General features: G+C 37.6%; 1 protein-coding gene across 2 annotated transcripts in view; it reads left to right on the forward strand.

Annotated features, from left to right (window-relative positions):
- Positions 1-22,652, forward strand: part of LOC103152430 (neural-cadherin) — a 194,735-nt gene that overhangs the window by 166,196 nt on the left and 5,887 nt on the right. For both annotated transcript variants that reach the window (XM_007572893.2, XM_016661096.1), the window contains 13 exons: positions 704-1,333; positions 2,153-3,149; positions 5,813-5,906; positions 8,719-8,903; positions 9,171-9,409; positions 11,930-12,207; positions 14,096-14,310; positions 16,834-16,961; positions 17,366-17,493; positions 17,755-17,866; positions 20,440-20,620; positions 21,124-21,290; positions 22,269-22,533. In XM_007572893.2, the coding sequence (XP_007572955.1) occupies positions 704-1,333; positions 2,153-3,149; positions 5,813-5,906; positions 8,719-8,903; positions 9,171-9,409; positions 11,930-12,207; positions 14,096-14,310; positions 16,834-16,961; positions 17,366-17,493; positions 17,755-17,866; positions 20,440-20,620; positions 21,124-21,290; positions 22,269-22,533 (3,619 nt within the window). The remainder of the gene's footprint in view (positions 1-703; positions 1,334-2,152; positions 3,150-5,812; positions 5,907-8,718; positions 8,904-9,170; positions 9,410-11,929; positions 12,208-14,095; positions 14,311-16,833; positions 16,962-17,365; positions 17,494-17,754; positions 17,867-20,439; positions 20,621-21,123; positions 21,291-22,268; positions 22,534-22,652) is intronic.

Consider the following 22,652-nt stretch of genomic DNA (forward strand, 5'->3'; position numbering starts at 1 on the left):
GCTGGAAAAGCAATTTACCTGTTTTGATAAGAAATACGTGATGAGGAAAGAACGGAACGAGATGAAATATTTGCTTATTAAGGAAGATGTTATTGAATTGTGATGAATGTACTGCTGTTGTACAAATTGTCAGCATAAATAAAAGGTGTGCCTCTTGCTACAGTTTTGATATGGAAAGCAATTAATTTTCAAGAGAAACAAACGGTGTTTTGCAATTATTCAATACCCATTTGAAAGGCTATACGTCATAAAAGCAATCACTCAGAGAGCAAAATGCTTCTCAGAGGTTTATTTTTAGACAAAGCTGAGGTCATCCAATTATGGTGGACGTCTCATTTCTTAAAGCCAACTGCGATCAAGTAAGGAATGTTCCCACCAGTCCGGTTTAGTCCACTTTAATCAAACTCTGGTTCGTTTGGCTAGAAAGTTTGGTCATTTGGGGAGGAGTGAATGAGCATCAAACTCTGACGCGACTCAAAAAGCAAACTCTGGTCCGCCTAAAAATCTAGCTATCGGTTCAGTTGAAGTGAACTGTGGTGCGGTTTGAATGCATATGTGAACACCAAGGAGACCAGAAACCGCTCCAAAAGCAGAAAGGGCACTACAGCACAGGGCATTCTGGGTAAATACAAAAGAAAAGAAGAAGTGGGAAGAATGATTTCCTTGCTCCTTTTTCACCTTTTCCCTCTTGTTTTTTTTGTAGGTGTCAGCAACAGATCCCGATCAGGAAGCGGACCAGACTGCCCTCCGCTACTCCCTCCATGGCCAGGGTGCCGGTGGTGAGTTCACTATCGACGAACACACCGGAAGGATCTATGCCCAGCGCCGCCTGGACCGGGAGGAGCGCCCCGCCTGGAGATTCCTTGTCCTCGCCACAGACGAGGGCGGAATGGGGCTTACAGGATTCGCTGATGTGCTGTTAGAAGTCCGAGACATTAACGATAACTCCCCCTTCTTTCCGTGCCCCGCCCTAGAGGTAGACGGATGCTTCATTGGCCAAGTGCCTGAAAACTCCCCCGCCGACACCTCCATCATGGAGATGCGTGCCATGGACCTTGACGACCCAAATGAAGGCAGGAATGCCATGCTTACCTACAGCATCATCAAGAACATTCGCAATGAGATCAACCTCAACTTGTTCTCCATAAACGCCACTACCGGGACTATCTACACAGTTCTCCGCTCACTGGACCGGGAGACAGAAGACAAGTATCTGGTTGTGGTGGAGGCCCGGGATGGCGGTGGTTTGTCTGGGACAGGAACAGCCACTATTATGGTTTCAGACGTAAATGACCACCCACCCATCTTTACTCAGAGGGCTTACACCACTCAGGTGAGTCAAACTCTTCAAAGACATCTGATCTGTCGTTCTCTTCCAATATTTACATTACAAGGTTTGTGCAGGTCCTTAAAAACATCTCAATGAATTTCAAGCATTTTCAAGAGTTTTGAATAAAAGGTAATTAACGTTTAATTAAAATCCTAAATTTGGAAAGCTTTATTTACAGTTGAAACCAGATATTTAAAAACAATTTTTTTCTCACTGTCTGAAGTCAAATCAGACTAAACGTTTCTTGTTTTAAGTCAGATACAATTACTTAAAATATTTATATTTGCTAAATGCCAGAAAACATTTTTGAGATTTTTTTGTGACTTTCTTTGTGTATTGTGTTTAAGCAGGAAGGTCAGACCTAAACACAATTTGTTTGGATTGGTTCAGTGTAATTATTATTCCTAATGACTCAATGACTTATTGATCTGTGTAATTGAAATAAATGCTGGCTTATATTTTATATGTTTGACAACATTATTGAAATTGGGGGATTTTCTTATTAGTGTTTTGTTCTCACACCAGTCAGGTGCATAGGGTGACTGAAGGAGAGAAATTTACAAACTTAAAATTTTGTTTACCTTGTCCCTGATATAGAATGTTGAATAGTGTCAAAAAACATTAGTAATAACAACTAATAAAAGATGTCATCCTATATTGAGTTGAAACTGTCTTTTTGAGTTCATTTGTATTGTTTTATCTCCAATCTGCGATGCTGGAAAAGTTCGAAAACGCTTGAAAAAGTACTTGAATTTCACTGTGGGCAAAGTGTACAAACCTTGACATTAGTTGTCATAAAAAATGCCTTTATGTGTCTTCCAGATGAATGAGGATCTGGAGGTAAACAGCGAGGTCCTTGTGGTCTCTGCCACTGATGGAGACGAGGGTGAGAATGCTGTTGTCACCTTCAGCATCGTTGGCGGAGACGAGGAAAGGAAGTTCTTTGTTGAGACGGACAAAGTAAACCGACGTGGCGTGATAAAGCTGAAGAAGAAGGTTGACTTTGAGAAACTCCATGAGCGGACCTTTAATCTCACGCTGAAGGCTGAAGATGCTGACTTTTTCAGCCTGGCCTACTGTCTCGTCCAAGTAGAAGACTCCAACGACCACGCTCCCGTCTTTTTCCCGCAGTTCTATGAGTCGGCTGCCATGTCTGAAGACGTCCCAGTGGGAACGATTGTCGCTCAGGTTACAGCATCTGATTTGGACTCTGGCCTAAATGGACGCTTCTCCTACAGTATTTCGAAGGAGTCCGACCCTTACAGTCAGTTCCTGGTGGATCAGTCTGGTTGGGTGGTTGTCGCTCATTCTCTGGACAGAGAAAAAATCTCCCAGCACAGGATCATGGTTCTCGCAACAGATGCTGGTATCCCACCGCTAACTGGTACCGCTATTGTTATGGTAACTGTTCTCGACATTAATGACAACGGGCCAGAGTTTGAGGCTGCCTATAAGCCTGTTGTTTGGGAGAACACTGCAGCTCCACAGGCCGTGCGAATGAATGAAACGTCCATGCTTCTTCACGCCGTCGACCGAGACACGTCCACCAATGGCGGTCCGTTCTCCATCCGACTCCTGCTTCTAACCTCTGATGCCACAAACTTTAACCTGACAGACTTTCGGAATGGCAGCGCAGCCATCACTGCTCTTCGCAGCTTTGATCGCGAGCGCCAAAAGGAGTACCGCCTTCCCATTCTCATGATTGACAGCGGTTCTCCTCCAGTGAGCTCAACCAGCACGTTGACAGTTGTCATCGGCGATAGAAATGACCATCCGCACTTACCTGGACACACCCATATTGTTGTCTACAGTTTTGAAGGTATGTCCTGCTTTTTTTTGCCATCTGGTTTGTTGTAAAATTCACGTTTTATACATCCATTTGGATTTACACTACTTCTAAAAACAGCTCAAGTGCTTAAAAAAAAACACCCAACCATATTTTGAAGTAAGTAAATGTTTTTTAGAGCCGTTTCAAAAACCTTCAGAATATAACGTCACAAATCAGCAGGCACTGCTCCTCACGTAGCAACCCCAGCCAATCCCAGCAGGTTACCTAGCAACCACAGCAAAGTCCAGCCGGTCACCTAGCAACCCAAGCGTTGAGTTGGGGGGTGTGGCCAGCAGCATTTGGATTTAAAGTGACAAGAGGCCTTTAAACAGCTCATTCTGAAAGGAGCTCAAAATAGGTAGAACTGACCAGACTAAAAACTCATTATCAGATTATAAGAACAATTTTGTGCAAAAAATGTAATGAATATGTTTTGTATAGCCTATATCCTAACCTGTTCCATTAAGCAAAACAGGTCACCTTTAAGATTTGTTTTGCATGGTTTTAAATTTGCTTAAATGCTTTATGCTGTTGCAGATTTTATTAGTACAAGCTTTGGGTTTAAATAACCTTTCAGTGTGGAGTTTGGGTGTTCTCTCTGACTTCCCCACTTTCATTCCACCATTAGGAAGTTAATTGAAAATTGCAAATTGGTGTGAATGTTTATGTGAATGGTTGGTTGTCCTGTGTCTTTCTGTGTTGGTCCTGTGATGAACTGGCATTTTGTGCAGAGTGCATTCTTCTCCGCCACTAAAAGTGCAAACTCTTGCAAAGATATATTTGTGTTTCCTTCCTTAATCCTTCAAAGTAAACTCTTTTCAAGGTCTTGTATTGACTCAGTCTGTAATTTTTAATACTTTTTAGCAGACAATTCACTAACATTCAGCAAAGACTTTCTAATAATTTCTCAGGAGGGTTTTATAGTGTTTAGTCGCTTTAAGATCTCAGTTCTGAGTTTAACATGTAACGACAACCCCCCTGTTTATTGATCCTTTTATCGTTTACATCATTCAAGTCGATGTTCTGACGTTGTGTGAGCTTTTAGAGCATGTAGCTGGGATCAAAAAGGCTTGATGTAGTCCTGATCAACATTGATCTGAGCAATACGCATAAGTTGTCTGTCAGAAATTTCCCTTATATTTGGCAGAGCTCTGTGTTGCAATCCTCATGTGGGCTGTATGCCTTCCACAAAATGTTATTAACTGCATCTGATTCTGCTGGATGACACATTTTCCAGATCAGACAAACACTGGAGGATCATAAAGTGGCTCTGCTCTGTTCGCACCTGTAGCCTCTAATACTTCTGCTGCTGCTGTCTTTGCTTTGCATCCTTAAATCTTATATTTTAAGTAACTCTATGATTAGCTCCTGTGGTGGATCAGAGGTGTAATATATGCTGCTCTATTCGCTGGCTGTAATACATAGCTACTATAAAACTGAACACAAGTGTTCAGTTCTGTTCCAATAAATCTCTTTCTGAGACACAATCAGACAGAAAATTGTGAAAAAACAAATTTGATCCTGTAGAGCACACTATACTTAGTTGTAAAGCATGTTGTGCTTTAGCATTAGCTTCTAAATAATAATGTTAATCTAACACCCAAGTGCTAGCATTGCTACTATTTATAATTAGTGACTTAGTGTAACTAACTTTTCAATTGGATGGGTGTTTTATCACATTAAATGCATCTCTGTGAGAATGTACCAACCAAAGTTAATAAACAGACAAATTGAAATTATATTATGTAATATAATATTATCATAAACAGCATAAAAATATTACTATCTATAGAGTCAGAAAATGCATATATATCACAAAAGGGAAACACAGTATAAATACAGCAAAAGTGTTGCTGTTAGAAAGGGGTCACAGTACAGTTAGCATGTCTAAAAATGCAGCCACATAGTGATGCATTCATTCGTAGACACACCAACAAAATAAGAGCCGTTTTAGAATCAAGGGTTTATTCTTTGAGATTCTGTTCCACATGTTGTCCTCAGTGCATTATTTTGTACCTAACAAACTCCACTAGAAGAAAGAGAACGTTTGTCCCTCACAAATCATAACTGATTGTCATAGTCAGTTCAAAACCTTCTGAGCCCTTTTTGCTCACGTTGCAAGATCTGTACATGACACAGTCGACTTCTCGCAGCCTCCCACTGCAGCCCCATCACTTATTTAGCATTTCGTACCATCTGTCAGCCTGCTGTAATTTACTGGAAAACTAAGGTTCTCCGTAGTGTATTTTGATGAATTTCCTCTCTGGGGCTTTTCCACATGAGCAGACATTAACCTCCTAATAGGAATCCACCCTGAAACTCGAAAACATGTCATGAAGCAAACAATTAACTCCAGCTTAAGTCCCAGCTTTGATAGGGACATGAACAGGAAGTGAGTTTGAAAGGCAACTTATTTCATGGATAAAGTGATTACATTACTGCTCCTGGGAAAAAACAGAGTGAAAGTTATTCTAATGAGACTCTGTTCCTGATGCGCTATTTAACCATGACCATGTGTGCCAATAAGGTGTCACCTGTGCCTGTACCTTCTGGTGAAGCTTTCAGCCTTTACTCCTAATATTTGGGCTGTACCACAGGGATGCATAATGCATTTTAAACTTTTTCTTCTTGCTTTACTTTCTGCATCCTCACAGGGATTCTCCCAACAACAGCTCTTGGACAAATTCAGTCCCCTGACCTCGATGACTGGAGTGAGAAGGTGTACCGCTTCGATGGCAAACCAACCAGGTAATTTGATCGCATTTGATGAAACACTGAAAAAAACTGCCGAAAGAGGATTTTCGTGAAAGTTTTCCAGTAGTTTCTGCTAGTTAGTATGGAAGAGTCGAGGGACATTAGGAAGAACAAAGTGTAGAAGTGATGAAAATGTCAAGAAACAGCTGAAAAGTCTTCAGTGAGTAGCTTTGACTCCCGTTGAGTAAATGTTCACTAGTGGTTCAAAGGTTTTGAATGCTTGAAGGCATATTAAATGTTAAAACTGACACGAATCAGCAGGATTACAGTAAAGGAAAGTTTATTTATAAAGCACTTTTCACATACAAAAAGTCACAGTGCTGTACAACATGAATCATATTTAAGTTATACATAGTATAAAACCAAGCATAAGTAATGCGCAGTAATAATAATCAGCAATAAAAATGTATACAAGTTAAGCTCACACTTAGGATCTGTCTCTTTTACACTAATTTTAACATTACCAGCTGATCGACCAGCATTTAACTCTTGGAACAGAACATCCATGTTGCAGCTGATACACAGAATCACCATGAATGCCATATTCAGTTACACATGTGCAAAACGTCTTAAATGAAGTCAATTTTTAATGCAATAAGATAATCTTTGAGTGAAAAACATGTTTATTTCAGTCTGGAATTGTTTCCCACTTTCCTTTCCATCTTTCTGACTGTCCTTTGTGGCAAAATAAACAGATTCTTCATCAGTTTTAACTTTACTTTGTCTGCAGAAGGATGACATTTTAGGCATGTAGCTATTCTCTTGTAGACATTTTTTGACTAATCTGTCTTAGTTTAATGATAAGTTCAATGATTTTATTTGTCGGAGTTGATTAGAAAAGTGCAGCTGTGTGTCATTTCATATTAGATACTACGAAAACAATTAGTTATTTTTTTATATTGAACACTATCCCAACACTTATTAAATTAAAAAAGCAAAACATTTTATTTTTATTCTATTAGAAATGAAATTAAAAATCTTTTAAAAAATATTATTGTTTAAATTCCATTTGAATTAAAGTTTTTTTTTTTGTTTTTTTTTTTTTAAAGCTTGATTTTTAAAAATACTTTTTCTATATTTATTTATGGAAATGTTGAAGCCTGCCAGTTATATGTACTCAAATTATAGCATGGAGTTTTTGAAATGTTTTATGTCTGGCATTAGCTACTGCAATAAAATCTGAAACTATTTTGACATTTTATTCCTGGTTAGGCAAAAGGTGAAGCAAAGAAATTAGGCACCAATACAGGAAAGTAAAATAAATAAGTAAAACAGATAGAAAATTATAGGTTCAAAAGCGAGAGAAAGAAAGATTAAATCTACACGTAACTTTAGACATAATAGATTCAGTTTTGTGTCATCTAAAACCAACTGGTACAAAAAGATTAAGATGCTAACCCCGTCACTTAGAACATCTTTAGTTCAAGCATGCAGCCTGTTGATGAATTGGATAAAAGAAGTCAGAGGATGGAAGATGTAAAGCAGTTCTATCATGGGAGTAACTCACATGAAACAGATTCTTGGGTAAAGTTTCCCTTCTTATGTGACACAAAGCAGGAAGAGCAAAAAGAAAAGGAAAATAAAAAGTGCACAACGAGTGACAGTTTTGAAATACAGAGGATGAGAGAATACAAAGGTGCAACAGAAAAAAAAGAAACAAAATTGGGCCGTATAATACAGGCAGTTTGAAGGAGGAAACAAAGAGTGGAAGAGACTGAAAAGGGAGGAGAGAGATAGAAAAAGAGATCTGACTTGTCAGGAACAGTGCTATTAATACTTCATAACCAGCGGTATTGAAAATTCCCAGTGAAGCACAGCGAGGGCGAGCTCATTTTGTTTGATGAGACGCGGCTTCACGCGGACGCATTGAAAGGAGAGTCTGATTGCACTCCCCGCCACCTTTTCTTCTAACGAGATACCTACAAGGGGGGACGACAGGAGACGGCCGAGAACAAAAGAACCACTGGGGACAGCATTACCATAGTTACTCGTGAATCACATCCCATCATCTGCGCATCCTGCAGATAGCAATTTGTTTCACAGAATGGTTTAGGTATAGGCTGATGGTTATTTACATATAGAAAAGATAAAACTCGGAGCAAAATAAGAAGCTCAAGGAGTACAGATGAAAACGCATCACTTGGATATTATTAATGTCACCTTGCAGGGACTCAATAGAAGCAGCAGCCTAGATGTAACATATGAGGATATCAGCTTCAAGTCTCTGCAAACAAAACTGTTATAGAAGCAAATAAGCTGTATGTGTTTCACCAAAGTTAACTTTCAGTCATTTTTACCATGAATGTTGGACTTTTAATCATTTATTTGTGCAGCTGCTTTTTCTGGATGGAACAACATACAGCTTCAATTATTATTATTTTTTTTTTAATAAAGAGTAGTGGGTAGAGCTAACTAAAAAGTTAGTTGGGATAACCGTAAATGCCAGTCATAAGTTTTAGTTCTGCAAGAATTTTTACAGCCAATAACCACAATGTCAGTACACATTAACTAAAAGTTTACAAAACAGCCAACTAACTTAACGCTTTAGAAGGTGTCCAGAAAAATTAAGCTAAGACTGCTAAAAGTTTTTAAAGTTAGCAAAAGCGCTAAACGAATCATTAGCTCCACTATTAGCAGAATAGCAGAAGCATGCCCACCACTGACACAAAATAAAAGGAAAAATGTACATTTTGCCTCTTTAAGTATCATGAGAAGGTCCAGTCTATTTTAGTTTCTTGAGACGATTACTTTCATGATGTTTGACAGATAAACGCCTAATGATAATATAAATGTGTTCCTGTTGTAGGTTGTTCGGTCTGAATCAGAGCTCAGGTCAGCTCAGCATCAGGGAGGGAACTCCTCCAGGCACGTACCGCCTGCAGGTGCGTGTGTCCGACAGCACATGGCCTGATGTCATCTCCACCGCTCAGGTGGATGTCACAGAGCTGCACCAGGAGGCCCTGCAGCGAGCTGGCTCCGTTCGCCTCAACAGTGAGTTCCCACAACATGATGTGTTAAAAAGAGAGCTATTTTACCACTAAAGGCTGTTGAGAGATGCACATTAAAAATAACTAACTTCAGTTAGTTATTTTTAGATATTTTTTCTAAGAATAGTTATCCAACTTTTAAACCTCTAAGGTCACCGAAAAGCAAAAAAAAAAGCAGCTAATATAAAATAAGACCTCCCTCTTCTGTGTTGTCATCTTTGTTCCCAAAGAATATTTAAAATACAAGCAGGAACATCTGCTCTTCTTCCAGATCTTACAGTAGAGGGCTTTTTCCAGAGTAGCAGCGGAGGTCAGGGGAGTCGGTTTTCCCGTCTGGGGCAAATGTTGGCTGAAATCCTGCAGACGTTGCCAGAGAACGTCCAGATATTCTCTGTAGGCAAAGCCGACCAGCTGAGTTACAGAGCGCTGGATGTCTGGTTTGCTGCACACGGCTCACCGTACTACAAGGCGGAGAAGCTTCATGGATATGTGGCGGCAAACAAAGCCAAGGTAAGACTCAAAAATCACCTAAAAACTACGTCTATAAATATCGTCCTTATTAAGACAGTTTTTCAGAAATATAAACAAGAATCATTATTTTAGATAATTGAGATTGAGATAAACAATCATTAGTTCCAAAACTCCTTCATGTTTGATGGCTGCTTTTCAATTCCTCTAAAACAAAATTAAAAAGAAGAGAGTGGAAGATTTATTTAGACTCCTGGTGAAGTTTAAACACACTTTAAACTGTTCACACTTGGACAAATATGTAGTTATGAAAATAAACTGAACATGTTGTGTAAGCAATGATTTAGTTTTGTGATAGATTCCAATTTTCCATGCAAACAACATGGAGATGAATATTTAACATGCATTAAAAGCTGCGGAGCTGCATCTGACGTTTACCTCCACGACAGGAAGCTCATCATGCCAGTTAGTGAACCAGGCATAAAAACATACAGAACATGTGTGCACACGTTGACTGGGCAAGGTCATATGCAAATGTCTTACTCTGGGCTGCCTCACTGCTCATGTTTTCTTAATGGAACCATTAAAAGGTCACAAAATAGCAAGAGGAAAAAATATGTTTATATCTTTAACAAAAATAAGGTTTTAGTTGAAAGACAGGCACATTAAAATATATTGTGTTTTCTTTTAATTCAAAGTGGAAGAGTTTTTTATTTTTATTGCAAACAGATTTATCTAGAAGTATGTTAGAACGAAATGATCTGATGAGATATTTTTGGAAAAAGTTATCGCAGTTCAGAATACTACAATGCAATGAAACTTAAAATTTTGAGATTATAAATTTAAAAACTTAAAATATGCATAAATGCCGATAAAGTTACTTAACTTTATCGGCTGCATACAGACAAATAATAATGTTAGAAAGGAAAAAGTCTGAAATGTTTCCCATGTTTTCATACCACTGCAATGAAGGATGTATTCCTAATGGTTATAGGAAGGATGGGAATGTGAAAAGTTTGAGCAAAATAACTCTTCTGATATTTCATACTGATTGTTTTATTTATAATTGGGTCTTAGGACTTAAAAATTCAATTGTTCTATCCAAACATGTTGCTTTTCCATGCATAGATTCAACATTATAGGAAATTAGCAAATCCAAACTCATTACTATAACAGTAACTATTTCAATGGGAGCTATTTTGGTTCTTCTGACCTGAATAAATTGACGCAGCCTGGTTCAAAAGAGTATTCAACAACAAAACAAGGTCATCAAAACAATAAAAACATGTAAAAATCAGTTCAAAGCACACAAAAAATAAAAACAAGCTAAACATCAAATACCAAAGAAGAAAGTGTGCGTTTAATTGTCATAGGCTGGAAAGAAAATTATTTTGTCTAATCTATAAGATATTTATAAGATAATTCATAAGATATGGACATTATAAGATATTATATCTTCTACCTGCTCCTTTTCGAACAGAAAATATAACATTTGCATGTCACATGGGCAAAATAATTTGTTTTACATTTTATTTCTTAAGTTTCTTTCATTCTATTTTATTTTGTTTTTCTTTTTATCTTGATTGTCTTTTCTGTCTGTTTGAAATAAATAAATACATTTAGAATAATAAAGACAGAATATGAAATTAAAAGATTATGTAGACATTTTGGAGCCATACGTTGAAGCTCTGCATGAGGAATATCAAGCACTTTGAATAAAAGTATCAGATGGATCTTGAAAAACCTCAAAAAAGCATAAATAAATGCAGAGAAACCCTGAGGGACTCTGATTGGTGGGGAAAACGCTCTTTGAGGCAAAATAAGAGAAAAAGAGTCCAAATGACAAGCAGAGAAAATGAGTGAATTTGACAACAGAGGGAGGAAATGACAACAAAACAAGAAATGACAAGAAAAGCACTAAAGTGCATAAATAATATTACGGGAAATGAATCAAATTCAAAAACTGTTGATGCGGTTTAGACATAAGATCAAAGTCAGATGCTCTTATTTTTTGAAACTCTCTAATTTATGTTCAAACAATATTCATGTCACTTTGTCTTGTTATTCTAGTGTTGCATTAAAATCCCATTTGTCTTCATTTCAGATTTATTCTTTATTTGCATGTTGTTTGCATAAAAGGCCACTTTCTGAGTGTTCAGTTACATTTTGGGATGTAGTTTAAGTGTCTGGCAAAGTGGAGCTTTTTCTACATTCTGTGTTTTAAATTAGGATATTTTTTAAAGTGGATAAACTCTGTATTTCACTTTATTTTTTGCCAATCTGGCATTATTTTCTTTTAGCCTCACCTTTATGTGCTACTTTATGTTGCCATAGCACCTAAAATCCCAGTAAAACACCTTAAATATTGTGTTTGTGATGTGAATAAATTTGATAAACGTCAAAGGATATGAATGCTTTTGCAAACCACTGTGATAATTTAAATATTTATTCCTACATTTTGTCCAATTTTTTGTCCTATTAAGAGCAAATAAATCATATAAATCAAATAAAAAAATATTTTTTTTTAATCTGTTTTCATCTTTATTTCTCCATCCTGCCCAGCTGGAGGCCATGTTGGGCGTGTCCGTCAGCCAGGTGGGCGTGGATGACTGTCCGTACACAGACTGCAGCCAGTATGGAGGCTGCAGCAGCGAGGTTTCATTCAGCCAGGTCCCTGTGGCTCTGAGCTCCGGTAACGTCTCTCTGGTGTCGCTGTCGGCCTCGACGACCGCGCACTGTGGCTGCCGAGGGCGAGAGGCGACCCACCTGACATGCTCTGCCTATCCCATCAACCCCTGTCTCAACGGAGGCACCTGCCAGGATGGCCCTCTGGGATACCGGTATAAAATTTAAGACAAAAATACACCTTTTATCTATAAATCTATTGTCTGAGCTTTTATAAGAACTGAAATTTATTCCATTAGATAATAAATCGTATGGAAGTGATTAGGGTCACTGAAACAAAAAAAACCAGACATATTCTGACTTTTTCTTTAATCTCACAATTCAGACTATAAATTATGTCATTATCTTGAGATCAAATACAGAATTCAGAGGAAAAAATAATAATTTTAAGATTAAAGTCAGAAATTTGAAATAAAAATCTGAAATTTCAGGGAAAAAAATCACACTTTTGAGATTTTACCCAAAATTTCAAGATTAAAGACCAAATTCTGAGAAAAGTCATAATTTTAAGATTAAAATCAGAAAGTCAGAATTCTGAGTTTAAAGTCAAAAGTTTGAGAAAAAAATCATATTTTTGAGAGTAAATTCAGAATTAGAAAATTATACTGAGAATTTTGACTTTAATATGAGAATTCTGAGAAAAAAACATCATAAATTTAATATTAAAGTCAGAAAGTCACTATTTTGAGATTAAAATCAGAAGTTTGAGGAAGAAAATTATAATTTTGAGATTAAAGTTAGAATTCTGAATGAAACTTTTTTTCGCTGGCCCCTTTCATAAACCCAGCACCCTGTACCATGAAAATGTAAATTAAATACTGCATCTCCGCCACATTGGCATCGTTTATTTTCTCTGTAGTTCTCCTGATTTTAAGCATGTCTGTCCTTGGCAGCTAACAGGCGTCTCAAACTGTTATCGTCACGGTTTGAAGCTGGTAGAAATTTCCCATTTGTTAACTAAAGAACTCAGGCGAAATCTGTCAAACATGCTAAAAGATTTAAGAAGCGAGCCAGCGGTTTCCATCTGCAGTAATAATACTCTGAGGCTCCGTTTTTCAGCTGCTTGGACTGCAGCTGACTTTGAATTGTCACATAACTATATTAGTTTAGATTGGAGCTGAAATATTGCAGCTGCTGAATCCCGACAGCTGGTTTCTCTTTCAAAGGTTTATAACTTTGGAAAAGAAACTTTCAAGTTGATTTCAGTTAAAACCAAGAAAACTCCTTTTTGAGGATTTAATGGTTTCTTTTCTTGTTTACGTTTTCATATGTTTTTCTTTTTCTTTTTAACATGACAAGCCACAAAAGAAAACTACACTGGGGGCCTCAGAAGTTTACATTTTTTTTAAACTTTCTTTTTTTAGCTTCACTTTTAATTTTTTGTTTGGCGTATTTAAAAGAAGAACAAACACCAATCAAAAATTACTGAAATTTTCAAAAGACTTTCAATAGAAGATAGAAAATGTTACTTTTGTTACCATAATTTTATGCTTTAAAGAAAAATATTCTTACAAAGTAGTGAAACAGTCCTCAATTAATTTCTCTTAGCTTCACTTGTATTTATTTATTTTTTGTTTGTTTGAGGTATTTAAAGTAAGAACAAACCACTGACAAAATTTTACTGACATTTACCAAAGAACTTCAATTTTAGATAGAAATGCTACTTTTGTCACTATAGTTTTATACTTTAAAGGTAAATTAACTTACAAAGTACTGAAATAGTCCCCATTAATTGCTTTTATGTATCAAATATTCATTAAACTTTGTCCTGGAGAAGATAATTTATGTTCTAAATTCAATAAAATCTGTAAAACCTTTTCTGCAGCCCTCCAGACTCATAAACATTCACCTTTTATCAATCAGATTAAAGCAATTTTGATCTGTATTGTGCCAAATTACATCAATGTGAAAAGATGTTCACTGTTATTTAATTTTGGAGAAGTACTTATGGAATGGAGACACACCTATTTATTAATAATAAAACAGTTTTTTATAGAACATATTGATTATTTTCTTAACCTATCAGCTTCTGCTTCCCTTCAGATGCAAATGTCCCCCTATGTTTGACGGGCCGGAGTGCCAGCAGACCAAACACAGCTTCGGAGGTCAGGGTTACGCCTGGTTTCCTCCCATCAAGCCTTGCTTCCAGAGCCAAATATCCCTGGAGTTCCTGTTCGAGTCGGCCAACGGGCTGCTGCTCTACAACGGGCCGCTTGGCCTCGTCCAGCCTGGGGAGCCGGAGGACTTCATCGCCGTCGGTGAGTTTAATGTGTTTATGTCACTAGAGCAATCTGGACTTAAAAAAGAAAGGAGACACTCACTTAAACTGAAGGGATTAACCCTTAGTGTCACAATACATAATTCTCATGTGACGACACACTTCCGTAAACTTTGGAGCTGACAGCCATTTTGGTAGGCAGTTGCTATGACAACAATAAACAAACCACAAGCTTAGAACAACCTCTAATCTCGTTCTTATCTAACTTACAAACAACATAAGTAGATTACAACTATTACTCGATTATAATTTTGGAGTACTCTATCCACCTCTGCGTAATACAAAGATAAATATCAGTGATATTTACTGTAAAACTTGCTGCTGAATTAGCAAAGTTAGCTTAGCCAATGTAGCTATTATCTGCAAGCTAGGATTGATATGTAGCCTACGTGTATGTTACTACATGTACTCACTTTGCCAGTCATAAGAACCTTGTTATTCACATGGAAGGCTTGTGCGTCCTTTGCAAATCTGTTTAAACATTGATCATATTCATCCATAGATTCCAGGCCGCAAAACTCTCTTTGTCTTCATGAGGTAGTTAACTAACCGTAGTGTGAGCCCACATCGTCGACATATTTTCTTTCTCCGTCTCATCCGGTTCGATCCTGATGGCAGCCATTTTATTTTATTAGTCCCAAAGCCATGGGTCCAGAAAACAACGTCCCCTGGGACTGGTGGAAACTATGTATTGACACCAATGATGTTCCTTAAAATGCTAAAGTTCATTGAGTGATTGAAGCACAGATGAGGAAAGAGAAGAAAGAAGAAAATAGGTAATTATGGCAACTGATATTGTCATTGTTATATTTAGTAAAATTATGGCTGTTGCTAGATTTTTCAAAAATCTAGCAACAGCCCACAAACCCCCTGTACTTTTAATAACATATTCTAACGGGATTATTTTAGCAGACATATTTTCTAATATTTATCTTACGTTTACTTTTTCCATCAGTGTTATCTTTAAATTAAGTGATGATTTCTAGTGATTTAGAGTCAGAACTAAAGCTAGAAACCTAAAAGCTTAACAAGCCAATAAAAGGTGAGGAAGAGCATTAATACTGGTTTTTTTCTGCATATTTCCTCTGACTCTGATGCTTCTTGGAGATTCTAGGTATTCTCTCTCCAACTCCCCCGCTTGCTGCTTTGAGACTTCAATTTGAAATGTGACAGTCGTTTGATTAAAGTCAAAACATTATTTTAACTTCTAAGCTCTCTAAGACACAGTGTGATCCAACGCTCCCAGTGGGGAAGCTTCATCAGCTCGTCCTTTTCAACAAACACAAAGCGTTCATCAATCTGCTGTTGTAGAACAGCATCTCAGCGGAGGAAACGCTTCATAAACTCTAATGTCAGCTCCCGGCGGTTCTTATGTGGTGTTAATGGATTAGCCCGCCGATGGCCTTTCAAGCGCTCCTTGCATAATCTTGTGGCATTAACGTTATGTAATTATCGAACCCGGGTTGTTGCCGAGCGGATCTGGGGAAATAAAAATCAAAGATGACGGCAGCATTGATGTTTCTGAGCCGTTTTTCACTTAGATGTTCAATATTACGATCCGGTCACAAACTCACTCACACACACACACGCACACACACACGCACACACACACACACTTTGGCATGAATGCACACATCTGACTGGGACAGAAGGTGATAGACTGAGGGGATTTCTGCTGCCGTTGATGGGATTCAGCAGCTTACACAGCAATAGTCATCATGGCATGCATCAACTTTTTAGACCCAACAAACAAAGTCATCCTCCATCTTTTGTGCTTGATTTGATGTGACGATAAATTAATACAAACTCACTGTACAGGATGCTTTTATTCATATCTATTATATTTAGTGATGCATCAGTGAGCATTTTCTGGCTGATTTCTGATCTCTGGTTTTGTAAAGTTTGGAGCCACCAATCCTATATTTCCCTTTAAGAACTATGAGAAGGTATAAGAGCAGCAATAAAAATGTATTTTTCTAACCTTCCTGCTGTGAACACTCATAGTTATGTGTCTGAGAGAGAATATATTACCCACAATGAAGTATCAGGTCCAGGCTAAGAAGAACATATTTTAAATTTTGACAATAAAGTAATAATATTATGAGAATAAAGTCACAGTAATAGGAAAATAAAGTTATAAACGGCTAATATTACCAGAATAATGTTGTAATAACACAAGAATAACATGATAATAATGCAAGAATCAAGTAATATTATCAGAATAGTCATAATAATGCAAAAATAAAATTATTATATTACCAGAAGACAGTTATAATTTTACCAGAATAAGGTTGTAATATTAGAAGAATCAAGTAGTAATTTTATGAGAATACTTCCATAAAAAGATAATAAAATATAAAAGAAGCAATGTCTGTGCTTCCTCTACCCGTTTCAGTATTCAACTCTATGGACTCTGAGATTTTTATAGGTTATTCTTGTGGTATTTAACCACAAAATAAAAGTTTGCCATCTGAACCCATATTTTTTTCTCCACTTCATCCAGAGTTAAGGAACGGAGTTCCAGTTCTGAGCATAAACCACGGATCGGGAACGCTGACCCTTCAGCTCCCACCCAAAGCTACGATCAACGACCGGCGCTGGCATCGCCTGGACATACTCAGCGACGGAAAGGTGAGGCAGAAAAACAGATGGATGGTGATAAAAAAAAACAATACCATGAGTGAATTTATATGTTTTACTGAGTAATGACTAGAGTATCGAAAAAATACTCCTATGTTGAACGAACATTGATAGTTTAGCATAAGCTAAATATTTAGCTCAGAGATAAATATTTAGTTAGCAAGCTAAATATTTAGTTTGCCAACAAAAATATTTATTTTGAAACTTTGACATTTATAAATAAACAACATGGTGAAAATATGTCTTTAAATATTTAATACCTTTTTTAAAATCTCTTTAAAAATGTTGTCTCAGTTGCTGATGATCAATCAGTAAATCAACAGTATTTGATGAGTAGCACCAGGCTTCTAATCAAACACCAGTGACTGTTTATGTCCCTTTCGCTCTCCGTTCAGCTTGTGCAGCTGATCCTAGACCAGTGTGGAGGGGTTCCTGTGAATGAGATGGAAGGTGTTGGAGGGGAGACCCGAGAGATCGATGAGTCCGACTGCAGAGCTGCAGGAGAAACACCCGGGAACCAGCGGTATGAAATAACCTGCAGATGGTGGAAAGAAATCTCACTTTAGTTAATTCTGCAAAATTTACATTTTTGTACATTTACTTTGTGCAGAAAATATAATAAACATGTTTTCTAAATCCTTTAGCCCTGTCCTAACCTGATCAATGAAACAGAATAGCTTACCTTTACCAAATACTTTATTTTCTAAACCTTCTTTAGCCTCTGTGTTTTTTTTTTTTTGTTTTTCTTTGCTGATATATTTCTTTAATGTGTACTTCCTGTCAGGTATTTAAATGTCTACCAGCCTCTTCAGTTGGGAGGAGTGAAGGAAATGTCTCCGTACCGCCGTTACCGAAGTTTTACTGGATGCATCCGAAACCTGGTGGTGGACAGCCAGGTAACACAGCTCTGCATGTTTCAGTGTGTACTTTAAATATTCATGTGGTGAGCACAAAAAAATCTGTTTATGCTGTCACACTGAGGAGGGAGTGAGGAGCGGTTAAAATTTGAATAACCTCAGGTTATATTTAACGGTCAGAAACTAATGAATAGGATTACCCATCATTCTCCTCCAAATGGAAATGAGTCAATAACAGAAGTGAAGGAAACACAATGTGTTTGTGTGTTTTCATCCTAGGAATCATTAGCTTTTCCTGGATGTGTTTCTTGCCTTGAAACGCAGCTGCAGTGTGTGTGTGTGCCTGCATCTATCTGTTTGTGCATGCATGAATTCACTCCCACCGGCTCCTGTGTGTTTGTGCTCGGGCGCCGTGGGTTTGGTGGTCGGACAGATGGTGGTCTGAGCTCGGCTCATCAGCCAAGGCCAATATAACAACATCACAGTCCAAAAGGTAATATGAATGAATAGAGGCTCTCACTTCCCTGCAAGCTGCTGCGGTTCCTGTGCTGCTGAAGGAAAAACCTCAACAAGCTCCCACAGATCCCAGAAATTTCCCCAGGAAAGAGTTCAGTCCGCTTTAAAATGAGGAATGTGGAAGTTCAAGATGTTAGCATCAGCGCTGTTATTTTTCCCACAATCCCCTGTGTTTTGAGGCTGTGTCTGAAATTTGTTGAGGTTGTTAAGACGAAATTTTCCCTGTTATTACACTTTTTTCTGAATGTGAAGGACAGCAGAAAAGTGTCATGACAACAAATTGTGAATTTCTTTATTCAAATTACACAAAACATGACATCAGCATGTGGGCTTGGAATTAGCTCTGAAAATAAAGTAGAGTCCTGTGCTACTTCAGCATTTCTTTTTGCAGAGGTTTAGGTCCTTTCAAAGAAGTCATCTGCCAAGAAATGTTATATTTTAACTAATTTGCTATGATCTACTCATAGTTTACTGAAAACATGAAGATGGACATTTGAATTCAAGTTGAACTTAAGTGACAAAAACAACCATTTGAGACTTAGCTACCAGCATTGGCTTTTCATAATTACTTCTTTTGCATTTAAAGCTCTACAAACATAAAGTAGAAACAGAAAATTCATTGTTGTAGTTTTAGCAAATTAGGACATTATATGGATTTAACTGCCAAAGACTAAATCATTTTTGGCAGTGTATTAAATTCTTACATGTATTATTTGTTAAGATGAAGGTTTTCTAAATGTACCAAGATGAAAAGCTAAATCTAAATTGATTTATGATGTTCGGCTCCTCCAATCCAGAGGATGCCCACAACCAGCAAAATGAGCTGTCTTTAATTAAAGGTCACGCATGATGAATGTCCTTTAATATTCTCTTAAACATGATTCAAATCAGCACTTTTCCTACATTAATTACAATTTTATTAGATATGTGAGTTGATAAAACCGGCCCATGGCCCATCTGTGCTTTCAGAATGGTGAGAACCCCACACTCCATTATGATTAGTTAATTAACTTCAATTGAAATTCACTTTTTTTAAAAATGGAACACATTTGAACCTTTAAAGAAACCTAATTCAGAAAAAATGTATCCTTCATTTGATTTAGAATTAAATCTATTTATTGTGCAGTGATAATATCAACTCTTTATGGTAAATGTACTGATGAGATATTTACATATTCACACTGAACCAGTGGATGGAAGTACAGGTTTGGAAAAGGAACTGAGTGTAATTTTAAAAAATAACATGTCCTGAATGTACAGTATATATTAATTCAACTTGAATGGATATTCTTATCCATTTGGGTATCAGTTGGGTAAGTTTTAGGTTAGTGATCTAAAGGTCCAGAGTTGTGAACTGGGTGATGTCGCTGTTTTTATGAGCTAGCATGTCTTTGGTAAAACACATCTGCATTTAGGCATCTAAAAGTCTGAAATAAATTCTGGATGTCCAACAAACGTTCATTTTTAAACCAAATACTTGCCAACTATTTAAAACTACACATTTATGAACCATTTAAGCCAATTTTAGGTGTATTTTGAACAAGTAAAGGTGTTTTTCTCTGGCACAAAGATATAAAGGTTCCTCAGAACATTGTGACGAGGATGTTGTGACATCCTTGCTTCTAGAAATGAGAAACCTTTTGAATTTTAGAAACTTCACATCCCTGCCTCACCTTCATTTCCTAAGATCTTGTGTCAATACAAAGCTGCTTTCTAAACCCCAAAAAAGAGAGAAATAGTGAACTCAAAAAACACGCTTGTCATTGCTGTGTAATCAAAGCCGATTTCCCAGATTCCTTTAGAGGAATTCAGCTCACATTTATGTGTTAACACAGACTGACACACCACAAAATGCTGCCGCAGTGCGCCTGCCAACTGAAACAATGGGCTTGTGTGAAAATTTAGTGCATGTCGAATTAAGTCTTATTGCATTCTAAACTCAGGGGATCAAAACAGCGGAATTAAAACAAAATCCAATCTAATGTTGGCCGTGAATACAGCCTGGAACTCTTCAGACGTCACGTTTTATGTTTCAATGCTTTTGATGAAACGTTGCAGAGGAAAGAAGGAATGTCAGCGTTCTTGTTTGGCCTCAGGTGTACGACCTGGCGAGTCCAGGTGAGAGCGTCGACAGTGCGCCAGGATGCAAGCTGACAGACGGCGTGTGTGTGACGGCGGCCGGTCCTTCGTGTGGCGTTCACGCCTCCTGCCTCGCCGACTGGGGCTCCTTCAGCTGCGAGTGTCGTCCGGGATACAACGGACACAAGTGTGAGAGAGGTGAGAGGAGCTTTGTTGTAAAAGCGCAGTTTTAACTCAGGGTTATACTTCTGGGTTTTTTGTTATAGTTCAGTTTTATTTGATTGTGACTTGTTGTCTTGTTCAGTTAGCTTTAGTTTGTTTTTATAGGGTTTGCTAGATTTTATCAGTTAAATGTTTAGTTTTAGTTTAGTTTTTATTAGTTATAGTTTTAGTTTTTTCATACTTTGGTTAATTTTTAGGTGTAGAATTTCAAAAATGATTACCGTAATTTGATGTAAACTGCTTGTGGGAGGGGGAAAAAGTCTATTTCACAGCAGCTGATAAATACATTCATAAAGACAAAAACGAATGATATTATATGTATAATTAAAATATGTTTTAGATGTATGAATATATGATGTAATTCTAGTTAACTATAGTTTTTATTTATGTCAGGTAACACAAATGTTTTCTCCATTCCAGTTTTGGTGGTTTCACTAGTTTTCGTTAGCTGTAGTAACCTTGCCCTATTCCCTGCTCAGCTGTGCAGGAGTTCTCCTTCGACTCAGACAGTGTGATGCGTTTCCAGCTCAGAGGGGGCGGCAGCTCCCGTCGCACCAACATCCAGATGCTCCTCCGGACCAGAGCCACCTCTGGGACCCTGCTCTCCGTGGCATCCCGGGACTCCAACGAGTACATCATTCTGGAGGTCAGCCTGACTTTCAGCTTCAGTATTTACCTACTTTACTGCTAAATGACCTGTCCATGCCAACATAAACAACAGCTACTAGTTACTGGAATCCCATCCTGAGTTTTAGTGTCATTAATACCTTTTATAGTAGACACATAAATCACGGATTGGCCCTTTTTCCTACAAGAGAGGTCTTGTTTTCCAGATAATTTGAAATCAGATTGAGTCAAAACTGGTGGTGGAACGCTATTAAGATGTTTAATTGAGGTAATTTGATGCTAAATTATTGAATAAATAGACATATGAGGTCAACAACAAAGATATTAGTTGTTTTTAATCTGTTATTTAGATTATTCAACCATAAGAGTGGTGCAAAGTGCTCTTCTACCGATTCAACCTTTGGATGTTTCAGGAACTTCTTTGAAAGAATCTGTTTTGCTTTTTAGGTTCTAAAGCTTTCATGATTAGCTAACTCTTTTTAGCACAACTTGATCACAACAATAGTCTTTTCCAGCGTCCCATCAGATGATTTTTTTAACCAAAACTTAACGTCCAGTCATAACATAACAATGTGTTTTATCCTGAATAGTTGTAGTTTGTCAAATTTACAGACATACCAGAAACACACCAGCACAAAGGTTCTGCTCTAAGCTTTTGTATTTTTGTGTCGTTTCTTCAGTAGTTCTTGGTGCAGCGCCACCACAGGCAAGTGGGGGAACGTGTCGCTCAAAGAGTTTGTTTCAGGAGACTAGGCGTTATCCTGTTGCTAAATGAGAATTGTACAGGATATTAAAGAACTAGTGAAGCACCAAGGATTTTGTAAAAGTAAATGTTTTCTCAATTTTCCGCACACTAAATAATTGTAAATAAATTAAAGACTAGTTCTTATCAAGTATTCAGTGTGCAATTGTAGTGAAACATTAATGTATTCTATACATAATTATTTTTTACAGGTCTTTATTAGTCTTTTCCTCCTCTAACTTTTCAACTTTTCAGATCAGTGACGGTCACGTCTCGGTGCGTGCCAACCTGGGAGACGGCGCTCACTCTCTCCAGCTCCCCGGTCACAGAGTGGACGTTGGACAGTGGGTCCTGGTCAGCCTCGGTCGCCACGACAACAGGTTTACCCTGCGACTGGAGCAGGGAGGGGGCTCCCGGGAGGTTCAGGCACAGCTGGGGAGCCGCAGGGAGATTGTGGTTCATCCGGCCAGCCTGATGGTTGGCAACAGACCAAACGCTGGAGAAAAGGCTGACTTCCAGGGTCAGATCTTGCTCTCATCAGTATTCATCTGTCAAAAGGATTTTATTTAACTTAAATTTAAAAAAGTCAATGCAAGTTAAATAATTATCTTCACATGTTTTGGGTCTCTACTTTCTTTA

Source organism: Poecilia formosa, unplaced genomic scaffold, assembly GCF_000485575.1.
Source record: "Poecilia formosa unplaced genomic scaffold, Poecilia_formosa-5.1.2 Scaffold310, whole genome shotgun sequence".
Lineage (NCBI taxonomy): Eukaryota > Metazoa > Chordata > Actinopteri > Cyprinodontiformes > Poeciliidae > Poecilia > Poecilia formosa.